An 18,065-nucleotide genomic window follows, 5' to 3' on the forward strand; every position below is an offset into this window, starting at 1 on the left:
AATTCTTAGATATTGCTAATAATATAATTTAATAACAGTAATAAAGTTTAAGAGCTTTGTTTTAAAAGATGTAGTCAACCTTGTTCTCTTTGTATTTGTATTTTTTCACATGGGCAATATTTAAGATTTGTGTTAATAAGCAAAAAATTGACAATTTAGCTTTTACAATAAAAAGGTTACCTTTATCCTTCATGAGATCTCTTTTATCTTTGATTTCCTTTGTTTGTTTCATCCACAGCCATACAACCCATTTATATTTAACACCTAGTTGACGTGATATTTCTAGATGTGAGCAACCACTAACAAGTAAATCAACTACTGCTGTCTTAAATTCTTCACTCCATGAACCATTTGAGTCTAGAACAAAAAAAAAGGTATGTATATTGTATATACTAGTTGTGTAGCTCCTTGCGGCTTCAATAAAATGCGGGTGTGTATATTATGCACAAGATTCATTTTTTACCCTGCTGCAATTTTTTTAATTTTTTTCCATTCCTAGTTTTTTTCCAGCAAGGAAGGGGATAAAATGGAATAATATTTTCAGAACTCTTCCTTTCATTCATATCACCACATATTCTTTTTAGTTTTTTTTTTCACCAAGGAGGGTAGAAAAATGGAAAAAATGTTATCAAGTGTTCTTAATTTTTACATTTTTTCCCCAACCACATATTTTTATTTCTTATCCCCACCCTTTAGCAGGGTCAACTTTGCAGAATATACAGTAGGGCGGGTTCATATCGGAATTAGACAAAGAGGGGATGTGCAACAGATAAAACTAACTTAAATCAAATTTGTGACCGAAAAAGAATTCTGAAAAATTGATATTTAGAATGCGACCACTTAAAAATGTATTTCATTGATAAAAAAATATGCAAAGACGACATTCAAGTCATCTCTACTTATTATCTCAGTTTATATTAGTGCTAGAGGGCTAAATATTTTTGTGCATTTCCCCAGTTATGTAATAAATTTCCGACTATAAGTCAGTCAAAGTCATATTTTGCTTCCTTACCCTTTATTTACCATCCTTTTACATACGACCAGATAGTAATGATAGTAAAAAAAATATTGAATGCGAATGATGGCTGCATGGTGCTCCCAGGAAAGGCCTTGAGGAGTAGAATAAGGAACTTTTGTCCGTTTCAAAATATCTCATTCCTAGCCTTAGAAATGACTAAAAAACCACCATTTTTAAAGGTTTATTGAGAATTGTCCAATTTGAAGAGATTTTTGAGATTTTTCAGGCAAGGACAGAGATATTTTAAAACGGTCAAAAGTTTCTGATTCTACTCCTCAATGCCTTTCCTGGGAGCACCATGAAGCCATAGTTCTGATTCAATAAATTTTCGACACCCATTTGCAAATAGCTATACAATTGAACGTCTGGTCGTCAGCGGTTTTAAGACTTAGGATAAATTTTAAATCATCCAGAGGTGTATTATACTCATAAAAATCGTTTGCAGATCCCCGCTTTGGTCTCAGAAAAAAAATGTTCAAAATCGACCCACCCTAATATACAGCCATGATAAAATAATGAAGCATTAAACTTTTAGGTGATAACCAAATTTTAGTAGAAAAAAAAACAATAAATATTACCTTTAGAAATCTTAATCAATTGATCAGCCATCCCTCTAAGCTTTTCTGTCATATTCTCTATGTAGATAAGTAGGATTTTAATATAGAATAGAAATGACTGAATCCTACTTATAGAATATTTTTATAGAATGTAGATTGAAATTTGAATAGTTAATATTTTAATTTCTTAAATTAGTTCCTAAAATATAAATACCTGGTGAATTTGATGGCATGCATTGACATTTAAAATTTTTAAGTTTATGAACTTGAAGGTGGCTGAAGTAAAATTTCAAATCTTGTATTTGACTGAGACATAGAGGACAAACCTAAAACGAATACAAGAATTATTTATTGAAGTTTTTTTGGGGTAAGAAGCATTAACAATAGTTACTTACAATCACATCATGTGATTTTTCTATTATATCATAAATTGTAAGTCCATGAATTTGACGCCAGTAATCCTCTGGTGCCATATCTATACAATCATCTGAAAATAATTGATATATTGATGATTATTGCATTAGAAGGAAAAATTCTTTTTTTTAATGAAAAATAAACTAACCAAAATCTTTAAATCTATTTCACATGAATTAGGTATGTATTCACTTTAATTGTTGCTTACCCTCACAGTACTGCTTAATTTTCTCCTGGTATTCAACAAATTTTTCATCTAATAAAAAAGATTGTATAAGAAAAAAAAGATTTCTTATGGAAATAAATATTCTATTAAACACGGATGACAACATCCATAAGTAGCGAAGCTAAAAAATTATGGATGGATATCCGGAAAAAACGCAGAGCAGTTTCGTAAAAAACATTAACCTACAAAATCACGCAACCTTGTAAGATATATAACGTGAAAATCTAGGAATCGATCTAGCACCTCAACCAAAAAGCAAATCTTAATGAAACTTTGTGAGGATATAGAAATTGTTAACGTATTTAATCCCTAAGAATATCAGCCGTATATCTTGAATAGGAGTAAAGAAAATCCTTAAAAAGTAAAAAATCTAGGAATCGAACTATCACCCCAACAATGGACAAAACTCAATAAAACTTATTAATAAAAGGATGCAGAATATTAAGGTATTTAATCCCAGAAAATTTCCGCCGTCTATCTTGAATAGGAGTTGAGAAAACCATGAAAACTTAAAAATATAGGAATCGATCTAGCATCCCAATACATTGACGAATCTTAATGAAACTTGGTGAAAATATGAAGAAGTTAACATAATTAATCCCTGAAAATTTCAACCTTCTATCTTTTATAGGAGCCGAGAAAATCACGTTTTTCCCACTTCGTGATTGACGGACAGACGGACGGACGGAATTATAGAGTAGCTTCGCTACTGAAAATAAAGTTGATATAGCACCTGTAGGCAACTCATTTTGTTTTAAGTGGATCACCCTTCCTCTCATTTCTTTTCTTTTATTTTCTTCCTCCTCATTTTCTGTAATAGGTATTAATAAATCATAGAAAAAGTATCAATCATGATTTATGTTCAGTGATTGTGAAGCTTTTTTGAGATGCCAGTTATCAATCCTTGTATAAAAGTAAAAAAGATCCTGCTATATGCTGAACCATTATAAACCTTCTTTACAATATAGCTTTTCATAGGTTCTGGAAAAGTTTTCAACTATTGGAGAGTGTACTAAAACACTCCCTAAGTGAATCGGCCCTAACTTTTAGGTATATTTTCTTTTTTTAACTAAAATTAAAAATGGGTTGACTGCTCTTATGGCATAGACGCTAGTGCCAATATATTCTATATTTTAACTTTTGCAAAAGCTGTCACAACATTAATTTTGACATAAATTGTAGATGAAAACAAAAGAAAACAAACCTGATTCTGAATTGTTTAAGTTTTCCACTTGAAAATCACTATCATTACCATCATCAGATTCATCTTCACTGACCATACTAGCAATACTCTCATATGATTTCCTGTTAATAATATTATGAAAATAGGTGAAAGCAAAATATAACAATAATATTTTTTATTGAAACTTATACCTTTTTGAAGGCCATAGCATTATATAATATTTTCTAAACTTACCTCACATTTCTCTTAGGTGCTGGTTGATTTTCAGTGTTGGTCTCAGGAGAATGAACAGACATTTCTTCGTCACTTGAGCTTTTCATATCTGACACTTTATTCAAGCTCTTCAGTTTAGTTTTGATTTTCTTCATAATATTATTTTCCCTTGTTTCTTGGCTTTTCATTTTTATCTTTCTTCTATAAAAATATCAAAAATATTTTAATTTAAAATCTCTGATGAAGTACCAGAAGCTTTATTTTGGGTGCTTCTCCTTTAGTCTTAATGTGTCAAAAACAGAACTCTAAATTCCAACCCCCCTCCCCTTCTCCCCCCCACTTCATTTAAACAAACTTTAGAATTATTTATATAAAAAAGCACTCACCTTTTGTGTCCTTGGCTAATTTTATGTGATCTTTCTAGGGTGTAATGAGAATCTTTTTTGGATGTAATCAAATATGATGGTAAACCAATTCTAAATTAATAAACAGCATTAAACAATTTTTATATTACTAAGAATTTAAAAGAAAGAAATAAGGAATCAATGATAAAAATCATTTTAGGCTTTATTGAAATTTTACCTTTCTAAATCCACTCTACATTCTCTGATTAAAACTTTGTTGTTAGGTATTCCATTATAACAAGTATTAAAATAATCTTCTCCTGCATCTTAAACATCAATCATTACTTCACAACTAAGAGGGTAAGCATATCCCAACTTTATTCTTAAAAATATTTATAAATCAAATGTCAACTTTAATTTCTTACCATTTTGTTGAGTATCACAGAAAGTATCAGGTATTATTGATTCATCAAAATCATTTTCTATTTAAAAATTAGTTTATGTAATTTTAATTTATCTATTTGTATTTCTCAAAATTTAAATAAAATTTTACCTACCTTCTTTTATGTAATTAATGCTTCTATTTTCTAAAAAAAATATTTCAAATCATTTTTTGGACAGTCTTAAAAATATTTTGCATATTAGAAAGATATTTTATTCATAAAACTATTTATTACCTGACTTAGATGAAAATAGATCTGCTAATGGATCTTTACTCCATTCACCAGGCAATGGTTGCTCTATAATAAATATTTTTTTGTTTATTTCAATAGATACCTAGTAAGCATAAGAAAAGGCAGGTATAGGAACCACCAAAAATTAATTTTATATGGAAAATAGTACAAACCCTGTGTTGAAGTAAAAGATAAGACTCTGTCAAAGATAACTGTAATGCAAGAAATTTCCACATCTGGTAAAACGATTGTACAATCCTAAATGTAAAATGTAATTTAAAATAAAAGTGCAATTGGCAGAAATTATTCAAATTAAAAACTAAAATGTTTTTAAAATATTCTTACTACATAGTAAAATTGAACACCAAATTCAGAATACATCAAATATTAAGCAACAGTAAAGCTTAAACAACTTTTCATATCTATAACCTGAAAATCTGTAATTGACTTAAGAAGATCAGAAATGAATGGGGACACAGCTGCTAGTAATAAACCAGATGTTCTGAACTCTTTTCCTTCCTATAGTGCAAATAAAAGGTGTTTTAATTGGTTGCATGTTGTTCAAGAAAGAAATATCATTCTATTGATTGTAAATAATAAAAGGCAAGCTTTTAAAGACTGTGTATTTTATCTCTAAAATAGTGATTTCTTATCAATACAAATGATAATAAATTAGACCATTTGTTCACCTTACACACAATTGAAATGTAATCTTCTTGGTTATCTTGTAACTCAGTTAAAATCCAAGATAACATATTTGAAAATGGCTGCTGCAGCTTTTCCATGGCCAACATTTTTTTTATTCAAGACTAAAACTATAATAGTCTGAAAAAAATAACAATACAAAATAGTGAACAACATGGATGGACTTGATCAGTAAATCACAATTCTCTGACATATATTATAATTCACTGTGATCTTCTTTTACTTCATTCTTATTCTGTGCTGATGAGTATAGTCCTCCATGTTTCTTTTTCTCATGATGATTTCTATTGCTCTTATCATTATAGGCTAAAGAAAAACAAATAGAATTATTCATAGTGGAGGGATGTTGGAGGTTTAAAATATGCAAAAAAATTATGTATACTATCAGAATAAAATAAAAAAAGAACATTTACCAAATTCACAACCATATCTGCAACTATAGGGTCTCAACTTCAGATGAACATTCATTTTATGGATTTGTAATCTTCTTTTATTGTCAAATCCTTAGTTAATAATAAATGGATACTTTTTGAGAAAAAATTAAACTTCTCCCCTTATTTTTGTAATACATTGAAAATAGTAGGAAAAGGAGGATTGGTGGTAGTTCCTTTCCTATTTATAACCTCTGCGGGAGGGGGAGTAATAAACAAGTATTCTTTCCCTTATTTATAAAATAAGGTATAAGGGGAGGGATTGGGTTCTGTGCTCATGAAAATAATTTTATTTTCTGATAATAAAGGATCAAGAACTACAGGATATAAACATGCCAAATTGAATAGGTATGTTTTATATTAGGTTTTTTACCTCTTTCACATTGATGACATTTGAACTTTAGCAAATGAGTTAAGTGCATTGCTCTTATATGAGAAGCCAATTGAGAAACCTAAAAATAATATATGAATAGAGATAAATACCTGCTTACAGATTTGTTAACTTATCTATATTATTGTTGTTTCGTTTCGTTCTTTGGACGATGGAGGACGTGTACGCCGAGCTGGCCGCGCATATGTTCAACAAGGCAGATTCGAATTGCGCAGATAAATTACCGTGGATTTATGACTTGGGCCTACTAAATCTGACCTCAGCCCATCTGTAGGTGAGATGGACTAATGAAACTTGCTGGAGATACTATCAGATACCTAGTGAAAACACTAGAAAAGACTAGAGCTCTCTATCCCAGCTGACTTGGCCCAAATGAGAGCCACCGTGTCAAAGGGTAGCTTTAAAGATGGGTTAATTTGGATCCTGCTGTTACTCACTCCTTAAGGAGATGTGGCCTCCCAGCAGCCCCGATCTTAATCCAATGGACTTTAGGGCCTGGAGCGCCATTAAAGCATGAACCAATAGACGCGCCCATGCCAAAAAGACCTCTCTCATTGCTCCTATCATGGAGAACTCCGCCTGCTTGAACAGGGACATGGTGACCAGGGTCGGCGGGCGGTTCAGGGGGTGGGTAGAGGCGGTGATTAAGGCTGGCGGCGATTTTATTAAATAATCTAATAGTCATATACCTAGGTTGCTTCCTAGTTTTTAAAATTCAATAAAGTCTTTAAAATTTACGATTTTATGTTTATTTGTTTAAAAATAAGAAAAAGTCCGTATTTATGTGGTGCACCCTGTATATTGTTAAAGTTTACCTTTTTCACATTGTTGACATCTGAACTTAAGCAAATGAGTTAAGTGCATTAATTTTATATGTCTACGTATTCTAGTAAACTAAAAAACAAGGATGACAACATCCATAAGTAGCGAAGCACAAAAAATCATCGATTGGAATACGTAGATTTAAAAGGTTTTTACTAAAAAATCAAGAATAGATTTATTGGATAAAATAAACATGAAACCTTGTTTTATACTGCATGATGACGATGGTCAAAGTAAATTATATTAAAGATGCTCATAACAATGGGAAAAAATATTTTGATACAGATATCCCATAAAAGTTTGAAAATTGCATCAAAATATACAAAGATATGGGGAAATATGTAAAACATATAAAAATAGCCAAAAACCTGATAATAGGCAGTCTGGCCGTCATAGGGTAAAGCGGGGCGATCTCGGTTTTGAGGTGAAGTCGGTATTTTTTTGACCACCTTCATTAAATGACGTTTTTCTCCATGTTCTAATCGACTGACAGAAAAAAACATAAAATCAAATTTGTTCCTTATTAAATTGCCTACAAAAAAGTATAAAATTAAATTTTTGTGAGATGAATTTTTAGGGTACTTATTGGGTCTTAAAGTCGGACGACAAAAAATTTTTTTTTCGATTTTTTTGCTTCGGTCGGAAAAACGGTAAGTTGGCGAAAAACTGGTAAGAGCTAGAGCTTAGACGTCTTCAGGGGACTTATTAAGAATCTAACAGGCTATCCATTTCCGTTTAAAACTTTAAAAAAGCTTGTATAGTTTTTTCTTAAATCGACTAAAAGTGAAGCGGGGCGAATTCGGTTTTTTCACTTTTTATACTAACTTTTTCAATTTTATAGAAAAAAGTGAAATTTTCGAGAAAAAAAGGCAAATTTCTCGTACTTGGAAAAAATTTATTTTTTTTTGTAGAAAAAATTGTCCGATCTTCATATTTTTTTGTGAATGCTCTTTATTACATTTAGCAACTTTAACCTTTAGGGCATGCTGTAATTAAATCAATATGTCATAGGTTTTTTGAGACTGGAAAATCGACCACAGATTTTGCCAAACTTTTCTCTTTTTTTTCAACTTGATTTTTTTAGGAAATTTTGCTAATAGAACTAATTTTTTTTTGGCCAAATCTATTCAAAATTGCCTGAATTTTAAGGATCAGGCCTTTAAAGTCATAACAAGTTATTTTTTCTAGTAGTATTTTTATGTTTTTTATCAAAAAAATTTTCGAAAAAAAAAGTCAAATTTCGCGTACTTTGGAAAATTTTTTTTTTTGGTAGAAAAAATTGACCTAACTTAATAAAAATTTTTGTGCATACTCTTTATTACATTTAGCAACTTTTACCTTTTGGGCATGCTGTAATAAAATCAATACGTCATCGATTTTTCGAAGCTTGAAAATGCCCTACCGACTTCGCCTCAAGGCGGGGCGAAGTCGGTGCCGTTTTAGAGATCAATTTTGACAAACTTCCCAATGTCCTAGGTTAACGTCCTTTTAGGACCTGATCGACTTTTCCGAGATCTTTCTACTGGTCTTGGTCCCATTTAAAAAAAATAATTTTTACGATTTGCAGGTTCAAAAAACCGAAAAAAAGACCGAGTTCGCCCCGCTTTACCCTAGTTGTTTTATTAAAACGACAAAAAATTTAATTTTTAAATCCTTAACTTAATAAATTTGGAAAATCGGACCATATACACTGAAGATATGGAAAAAAGTGTTAAATATATAAAAATGGCCTAAAACCTGCTAAAAAGGCAGTCTGGCCGTCAGGGTTATTTTGTTTAAAAGACGGGAAATTTAATTTTCATATATATAACTGAAAAATTTTGAAAATCGGACTATAAACACTGAAGATATGGAGAACAATGTTAAATATATAAAAAACAGCCTAAAACCTGCTAAAAAGGCAGTCTGGCCGTCATGGTTGTTTTCTTTAAAAGACGGAAAATTAAATTTTGATATCTATAACTGAAAAAATTTTGAAAATCGGACCATAAACACTGAAGATATGGAGAAAAATGTTAAAAAAATATAAAAATAGCCTAAAACCTGCTGAAAAGGCAGTCTGGCCTTCATGGTTGTTCCTTTAAACGACGGGAAATTTAATTTTGATATCTGTAACTGAAAAAATTTTGAAAATCGGACCATAAACACTGAAGATATGGAGAAAAATGTGAAAAATATAAAAATAGCCTAAAACCTGCTAAAAATCGGTCCGAACGCCAATGATGTTTTATAGTCAATTGTGCTCCTTAATGATGGGAATGTTGTCAAAAAATTTCAGCATTCTATCTTTTATAGGAGCTGAGTAAATCCCATTTCCCCCATAGCGTTACGGACTGACGGACGGACTGACGGACGGACGGACGGACGGACAAAGTGAATTATAGAGTAGCTTCGCTACTAAAAAATATATGAATAGCAGGACAGACCAGATTTGTACAGAATAATATTTTGTGTTAATCTTTTCTTATGTTTAGTTGATTCTTACTGTGATGCTATTGTTAACTTATCTATAGTATTGTTGTCTCATTTCCCTATTCAGAACGGGAAAACGATTCTGTAACTCAGGGTGGGGAAAAACCCAGGGTTTTTTTAAAAAGCCCAGCCCAACCCAACCCAAAAATCCAACCAAAAAACCCTTTAAAAAACAGGGTTTTAAGGGTTTTTATTGGGTTTTTAAAAAAAACCCTGGGTGGGTTTTTTTGGGTGGTTTTTTTGTATGCCCACCCTGATTCTGTTAAACCTAACCTAATTAATCTTGACGTGTAAATATATTTGTATAGTATGTCTTTGCACATTATTCAATACATCAAACTATCCTACAAAGTGTTAGTGATTTGGAATCTTGGAAGCAAAGCTTATCTAGAACTAGACCACCATGAACTGCACCAGCTCACCAGGAACATGCTCTTATTTTGGAATCATTTGCTAACTTCTATTTTGTCATGTGCTTTTTTATACATTATAGAATATTCTCCCTCTCATCTTTTCTTGACAATTATTCATTAGCTCTATAACTCCCTTTGACTGTGTATCCATCTACCATCTGCTCAGCTACTTTTGAATGTTGTCGTCCTTGTATGTTATTGTTTATTGGTGTCTTTTTTATAAATAAACAAATTTTAGTATTTATAAGACAGAAGACCTATGCAATAGAGCATAAAACAAACCTGTTTGCCACAATATTTACAAAGTTTCTTTATTCTTTTTTTGTAACATTTATGATATTTTAACCTTTGTGGGTTCATTTGCTTGGCGCATTTTTCACATTGCTCTAGCCTAAGTCAGGTAAGAGAATTTAGAAAGATTTAAAATAAGGAATGCTTATAATCCACCCCATCCCTCCCTCCCTTTCTACTTAATTTTTATGTCAATAATAACTTTAAAATTCATCTTACATATTCCTTCCTTGAGGTAAGAAAGTTTTGGTGTTCAAAATAAATTAAGCATAGGTACAATTTATTTAACACTTAAAAATCCTTGAAATATTCTCTATATTCCTAGTGGTAGGTTGACTATGAACTGTCTCTAAATGCATCTTTAAGCTATGTGAAGATCCTAATTCTTTACCACATTTGTCACAAACAACCTTTTGATTGAGTTTGAAATTTTTAGAATGTTCTCTTTTATGTGTTTCTTTATGTGTTTCTAATGATCTCATATTTTTGAACACGTCATTACACTGATCACAACAAGCAAACTCCTTAAAAATATCTAGATTCGGATTTGAAATATTTTTCATGAACGAAAACTTCTTGTTTACAACACTTTCATTCTAAGACATTTTACAATACATAATTGATTACTAACAATATATGAATTAAATAATGAAGTTTGCAAATAGATTGAAATCAAAATTGTACCTTTAGATGGACTGATTGCATATGGTGATTTTTGTGCTTGAGACTAACAAACTCAATTTCACAATCACATGTAAACCTTAAATAAAAATTACAGATGAAGTTAAACAAAGTTATCTGAAGTACAAGACAATGACAAAAATAAGTTGGATTACAGAAAACAAATATTTATTCATAACTTTATATCAATTCTATATTAGGTATTCTCAATTGAATGCCTCCAAAAATAATTCAATCAATGTTTTTTTTCAGATTAAAAAATTAAAACTACATATTTTACCATCTTAAAAATAGACCCAGTTAAAAAGAGTGTGGGAGAAGTTATTTGGAGAAATATCACAAAATTTATTTTAAGAATATAGTGTTTATCCTCCAAAAAAATTAGATATCTGAAACTCATCAAAATAATTTTATCCAAGGCATTACACCTAGTTTAGAAAATCATATAAATTTTAGAATTTTTCACAACATAATTAGGGTGCTTTCCCATTATCCCCCCCCCCCCCCACATCCCATCCCAATTTTAATAATGCATTTCTTCCCTTCTCCTTGGCTAGTTTACTAAAACTTACTTTTCTGCCTTGTGTCTTGACATGTGAAGCAGAAAACCAAAACTGTTTGTTTGTTTGAACTTCTCATTACAAAACTCACATTGGGTTTCTTCAAGCTAAATAAAATAATGGAATTGTAGCAAAATTGCGGCTAGGGTGAATGTTTTTCTTTATTCATAAATTCTAGAATCCTATAAAGCAATTGTAACCAAAAAATTTTGACAGTTATTTAGATATTTAATTTAGACCTGTTTGTGTTTAATTGCCAAATGCTTTTGCATCTTTGTTGGGTCCATGTATTCTTGACATTTATCACATTTTATCCATTTCCAATGGTCTTTGAGGACATGCATTTTTTTCAACTCCTTCAAATCTTTTTCACATTTATCTACTAAAATTTTAAATTCACAATCAATATTATGTTCAAGGGTAAATTAAAGGTTTCTTTTAAATGTCCTTAGTCATTTTCAAATTCTTTTTCCTAACAATTTTTATTTTCTTACATATGAATAAATATTCAACAAGGTGGTAATTAAGACTTCATTAACATGTAAAACTTGTGTTGGTAAAAGGAAAATGTAAATTTTGGTTTTTACTTTAAAGTTACCTTTAGCCCTCATGAGAACATGTTTTTCTTTGATTTCCTTTGATTGATTTAGCACCAGATTCCAAAGACCTGCAGTACTAACACCTAGTTCACGTGCTATTTTTGTGTATGGGCAACCATTAACATACAAATCAATCACTGCTGTCTTAAATTCTTCACTGTATGAACCATTCACAACTATAAAAATATATAATATGTAGTTGTATAGCTCCTAGCGGCTTAAAAAAATCATGATTTAATTTACTTTTAGGTGATTACCTGGGACGCGCAGTGTATTCATCCCCCTGGTAAAATTAGGGTGGGGCAATACACCCCCAAGATGTCCACCCTTCTACACCCCATAAATTCAGGGGAGGTGTTAACAAATATTAGTACTGAGCTGGTCAGTTTGAGGATTTTTGAGTGGGTGGGTGGACACCGAGAGGCGTGTATCTATAAACCCCCTTCATACAAAAAAACCCATATCTTGGACCATGGAAAGAAAATGAAGTTGTGTTTTGTCGTATTCTCACAGTAGCTTTTGATTGGTTATTATAGCTTAGATAAATGTTAATCATTTCTTCTAGAAATAAGAGAAAAGCTATTATGATCCAAATTTTCATGTGTGCTTTGCGCATTCCCAGGCAAGACCCTCTGCACGCCGCTGGTGAACAAAGGGGTAGTTGCACGAAGTGCATTTAAACTTGAATTTAGTGAACTCCATATTTTTTCTGTTCAATTGTTTAAACTAAATCTATAATATGAAATATACCTATTTGAGAGAATTTAAATTTTCATCAGGTAGTTTCAAAAATATCTATACAAGAAAATATTTTTTTGGGGATCTATGTAACTTTTATTGCTGTCCTGTTGTCACAAAAACAGATGACGACTAATTTAGTGATGTCTAATTGTTTAATATAATTATTGTAATACAAAATCATGTGTTTGATGGTATAGTTGTAACTCATGCTTGAAATTATCTTTCTGAAATGCACTTCATGCAAGTATCCCTTTTATTAGAACAAAAAGTTATAAGAAATACCTTTAGGAATATTACTAAATTGATCAGCAACCCTTCTAAGCTTTTCTGTCACTAAGATAATTAAAATTTTAATATACAATTAATCTAAATCACTGAATACTATTAAAAAATATTTATATAGATTTTGATTATTTTGAAATATTAGTATTACAAATGTTCCTAAACTAGAAATACCTGGTGAACTTGTTGGCATGCATTTACATTTAAAATTTCTAAGTTTGTGAACTTGAAGGTGGTTAAAGTAAATTGACAATACTTGTGCTTGAGAGAGGCATATTGGACAAACCTAAAATGGTTACATTAAATATTTTTCTCAAGATTTTTAGGAAAAATGAGCAATGAGCATCCAGTCTATAAATTTTGGGCTCAAAAAGCGTAGAAAGGACTTCTTGTTTCTGAATCTGCAGGAAAGCTGATTTGATTGTCTGTTTTCTAAGATTAGCAGATAATTGCTGCTGATTATTACCAATAGGCATCTCACTGCTCTATATCTAACTTGTCTGTTAGTGTGTCCGTAATGGTCAGAAGGACATGAAATTTTTTAGATTATTTCTAACGAAATTTAATGCCTTAATTAGAAAACTAAATTTTAAAATATTTAGTCAAGAAAATTTCTTAGGTATGCAAACTTTTGTGCCAAAAAATTGAAAGTTTGATAAAAAGGGTCAAGATACCCAAAATTTAATTTAGATAGACACACATGAACACTATCTCTTACTTTGGCAGACAATTTTTTAAATAGGCATAAAAAAATACAAGCAAACTGGAGACTGTTGACATACAAACTACAAGAAGCATTAACAATAATTACTTACAATCACATCATGTATATTTTCTTTTTTGAGATCATAAATTGTAAGTCCATGAATTTGACGCCAGTAATCCTCTGGTGCCATATCTATACAATCATCTAAAAATAATAAATCACATTAAAAAGTTTTTTTTGTTTAATAAATAAATTACACATCCAAAATCTTTTTATTTCAGTTCAAGTTGAATTGTTTATTACACTAGTCCCCAAAGTTTTATAGTAATGTTTTCTTTTTTGTTAGCCTAACAACTTTGGGGACTTTTTTTAGTTTGGTTTATTAAGTTGAGTGCCCAACATTTCAACCACTAATTATGATTACAGAAAGATATGGGAGGAAATGGAAAAACGATGTTTTACACTTTTCTCCTGTTTTAAAGATTGATTCTGATAAATTAACAATTTTTTAAGGGATTTATGCATTTATTATTATGAAATGTAGTATAAGGTAGAAATTAATGATTTTTTAAAATAAGAAATATTAGAAGAAAAGAAATTCGACCCCTATCACTTAAGAGGACAGCTGCTGACCTTCAGTCTTGTGGATGAAGCTAAATACATGTTAAAGATGTAAGTTACTCCCAAAAGTATACAAAAATGATTTTTAATGTGTTAAAAAAATCCATTTAAAATCTTGATTTTGATGATTATGGCCTAAAAGATGCTTCTACGGGTAGTGATGGTGAGCCAAATGTTATTAAAGTGCATGACCATGATGACAACTTATATATTGAACCATGGTATTCATAGCAGCCTCCAGCCAAGCTGTATTAAAAAAGAAAAAAGTAGCAATTTTAATTACTCCAATTCATAAGGTAAATATTGTCATTTTTTGAAGATGTTTATATTTCTTGTCTCTTGGCTCCATTGGAGATTGCTATGACTACAAAAAATGGTACATAGGTTGATAGACAAGTTGTTGTAATGGGCATGTACTTAGATAACATTTGGCTCACCATCATCACCAATAGGAGCATCTGAAAGGTCATCATCCTCAAAATCAAGATTTTAAAATGTTAATTTTTAACACATTAAAAAGCATTTTTGTAAACTTTTCAGGTTAATTTTTATCTCTAACATGTATTAGGCTACACCCATTAAACTAGAGGCCAGCAGCTGACCTCTAAAGTGATAGGGGTCGAATTTCTTTTTTTTCTATTATTTCTTATTTAAAAATATCTTTAATTTCTATCTTATACTATATTTCATAATATTAAATGCATAAATCCCTTAAAAAATTGTTAATTTATCATAATCAATCTTTAAAAGAGGAGAAAAATGCAAACAAAATCGTTTTTCCATTGATTTGTTTTGGATTTGCATATCTTTTTGGTTCACCAGTTTTTAACCAAAATGCTGTTTTTGAGATCTTGTGCTTCATTGGTGCTGATTAAGCAAAAATTAAAGGTGGAAACTTGTAACCAAAAGCTGCATCTAAATTTTATATTTACAGTAAAATTATCCTAAATGAATATTAAAGCTGTTATTCTGCAAATTCAGATTTGCCTATTTTTTTGGTTCGCAGTTTAATTGTTGCTTACCTTCACAGTACTGCTTAATTTTCTCCTGATATTCAACAAATTTTTCATCTAATAGAAAAAGATTTTATTAGCAAAATTGATTTTTTTAGAAACAAAATATTCTATGATAAAAAAAAGAAGTCCTTATAACCACCTGTAGGCAACTCCTCTGGTTTTAAATGTATCACTTTTCTTCTCTTTTCGTCTCTTTTATTTTCATCCTCCTCTTTTTCTGAAAGGTTAATAAATCATAGAAAAAGGATCATGTAAGGTGGAAGTAAAGCTTTTCAGAGAGGCAAGTTATTAATCCAAAATCCTTAAATAAATACAACAGAACGACCATCTGTGTGTACCAAAAAATCTTGCTGAATGATATGAGTTTCCTTTACAATTTACAAAGGTCCTAGGAAAGTCTTTTATTATACTAATTTGGGGAGGGTACCAGTACACTCCCGAGTGAAATTGACCTATGTTTTGCATTTTACAAACCTGAATCTGAATTATCAAAGTTTTCCACTTGAAAATCACTATCATTACCACCACCGTAATTACTTTCTTTGTCAGTTTCATCTTCACTGTCCATACCAGCAATACTCTCATATGATTTCCTGTCAACAATATTAAGAAAATAGGTGCAAATGAAAAACTTATACTTTTTTGAAGGCCATAGCATTATATATTATTTTCTAAACTTACCTTACATTTTTTCTTCTATTTCTCTTAAGCACTGGTTGATTTTTAGTGTTGGTCTCAGAAGAATAAACAGACATTTCTTCATCACTTGAGCTGTTCATATCTGACACTTTATTTAAGCTCTTTAGATTAGTTTTGATTTTCTTCATAATATTCTTGTCTCTTGTTTCCAGGCGTTTCATTTTTAACTTTCTTCTAAAAAATATAAAACAATTTGAATTTAAAATCTCTTGAGTAATGAAGTTTTATCAGAAATTTTTTTTGAGTGCTTTTCCTACAATTGAGAAACTCTGAAACATGGTTTATAAAAAGTACCTTCTGACCTTTTATAAGCTTGGCTAATTTTTTGTGATGTTTCTGCGGTGTGACGCGAATCTGATTTGGATGCAATCAAATATGATGGTACAACAATTCTAAATTAATAAACAGCATTAAACAATTTTCATATTACAAAGTAGAATTAAAAAGAAATTTGCAATATAAAAGAAATAAATAAGGAATCAATGATAAAAAATCATTTATACTTAATTAAAGTTTTACCTTTCTAAATCAACTCTACATTCTCTGATTAAAACTTTGTTGTAAGGTATTCCATTACAACCAGTATTAAAATTATCTTCTCCTACATCTCCTATATCTTAAATATGATAAGTCACTTTATAATAAGAATGCAAATACAAAGTAAACATGTCTAACTGATTTCTTATGGGATATTTATAAATTTTAATTTTAATTTCTTACCATTTTCTTGATTATCACAAAAAGTATCAGGTAGCATTGTATCATCAAAATCATTTTCTATTCAAAATTATATGAATTAATAGAAGATTTCAAAATCCATAAAAGCGAAGTTATATAATGTATACAATTTTTTATTCTTAAATTGAAATAAATTTTACCTTCTTTCATGTAATTAAAGCCCATATTTTCTAAAATAAAGAATATTTCCCTTCAACTTTTGGACAGTCTTAAAAATATTTTGTACATGTATTAGTATGATATTTACCAAACTATTTATTACCTGACTTAGATGAAAATAGATCTGCTAATGGATCTTTACTCCATTCACCAGGCAATGGTTGCTCTATAATACATATTTATATGTGTGTTTAAAAGTCTTTTTAGGTGATAAATAACAGTTTTAATGACAAGGATTCTTAAAAAGGCTTAGCAAAGATTTGATTTATGATTTAGAAACATACCATTTGAATAAGGATATAAAATAATTTTTTTGTTCCAAATTATTTATATTTCACAAGGTATATTGAATACTAGTATTTTTTATAACTGACCTTGGGTAAAAGCAAAAGTATAAACTTTGTAAAATATCTTTTTAATTGATGAAATATCAACATCTGGAAGCAACAAAACACAATCCTAAATATTATTATTTATCTTTGCTGAATTTAAATAACAAGTTTGCAAAAATTTGGATTTCATTATTAATTTATTCAGTTTGCTAGTGTTTAATCAATGCTTTAGTTAAGAATGATAGGAAAGAATTTTTTCAAATGTCTCACTAAAGAAGAAATTTTCGGGAATAGTCCCTTTCGTTGCAACGCCCCTTAAGGGGCGATTCGTCGTATTTTTAAAATGGCTTTTGATAGGTTATTTTAGGTTAGGTTATATTGGGTTAGGTCATTGCCCCATAGGGTTAGAGCCCCCCGTAGGGGCTAGAAATAAGAGAAAACCTACTGTGAAAAAAAAACAAAGAAACGTCCCTTAGGGGGCGTTGCCACAAAAGGGACTATACACAAATTTTCTATAAAAAGAATTTTTGTTGGTTGATCTAACATTTTGAAAAGTAGCTAGGTACTTTGAGTTTATTTTAGAATCAAAATAAGATAATAATTAATTTAATTACCTGTAAATCATCCAGAGATTTAAAAAGATGACAAATAAATGGGGACACAGCTGCCAACAATAAGCCTGAGCTTTTGAATTCTTTGCCATCCTTAAAAAAAACAAAAAAATTGTGCAGTTTAAAGTAAATTTTAAATTATAAATTTCAGGTTTTAATATGAAGG

The 18,065-nt window shown here is 30.3% G+C and overlaps 1 protein-coding gene across 15 annotated transcripts in view; it reads right to left on the reverse strand.

Annotated features, from left to right (window-relative positions):
• LOC145324876 (uncharacterized) overlaps window positions 1-18,065 on the reverse strand; it is a 33,460-nt gene that overhangs the window by 15,132 nt on the left and 263 nt on the right. For 2 of the 15 annotated variants that reach the window (XM_080167582.1, XM_080167575.1), the window contains exons 2-16: window positions 17,903-17,992; window positions 17,331-17,415; window positions 17,060-17,122; window positions 16,938-16,967; window positions 16,780-16,836; window positions 16,579-16,675; window positions 16,362-16,451; window positions 16,042-16,233; window positions 15,835-15,953; window positions 15,500-15,577; window positions 2,198-2,245; window positions 1,971-2,062; window positions 1,790-1,901; window positions 1,597-1,653; window positions 181-357 (exon numbers count right to left, since the gene is read on the reverse strand). In XM_080167582.1, the coding sequence (XP_080023708.1) occupies window positions 181-357; window positions 1,597-1,653; window positions 1,790-1,901; window positions 1,971-2,062; window positions 2,198-2,245; window positions 15,500-15,577; window positions 15,835-15,953; window positions 16,042-16,233; window positions 16,362-16,451; window positions 16,579-16,675; window positions 16,780-16,836; window positions 16,938-16,967; window positions 17,060-17,122; window positions 17,331-17,415; window positions 17,903-17,992 (1,387 nt within the window). Of the gene's footprint in view, window positions 1-180; window positions 358-1,596; window positions 1,654-1,789; window positions 1,902-1,970; window positions 2,063-2,197; window positions 2,246-2,948; window positions 3,027-3,419; window positions 3,521-3,632; window positions 3,813-3,997; window positions 4,088-4,193; window positions 4,282-4,380; window positions 4,438-4,512; window positions 4,543-4,632; window positions 4,696-4,802; window positions 4,888-5,058; window positions 5,149-5,318; window positions 5,641-5,747; window positions 5,838-6,138; window positions 6,218-10,145; window positions 10,259-10,479; window positions 10,679-10,838; window positions 10,915-11,407; window positions 11,503-11,634; window positions 11,778-11,993; window positions 12,171-13,017; window positions 13,069-13,191; window positions 13,304-13,832; window positions 13,928-15,366; window positions 15,415-15,499; window positions 15,578-15,834; window positions 15,954-16,041; window positions 16,234-16,361; window positions 16,452-16,578; window positions 16,676-16,779; window positions 16,837-16,937; window positions 16,968-17,059; window positions 17,123-17,330; window positions 17,416-17,902; window positions 17,993-18,065 lie in introns of those variants that run through there. The other 13 variants (XR_013881343.1, XM_080167574.1, XM_080167572.1 and 10 more) reach the window with 13 other exon arrangements.

Source organism: Acartia tonsa, chromosome 7, assembly GCF_053477335.1.
Source record: "Acartia tonsa isolate MP-2025a chromosome 7, ASM5347733v1, whole genome shotgun sequence".
Lineage (NCBI taxonomy): Eukaryota > Metazoa > Arthropoda > Copepoda > Calanoida > Acartiidae > Acartia > Acartia tonsa.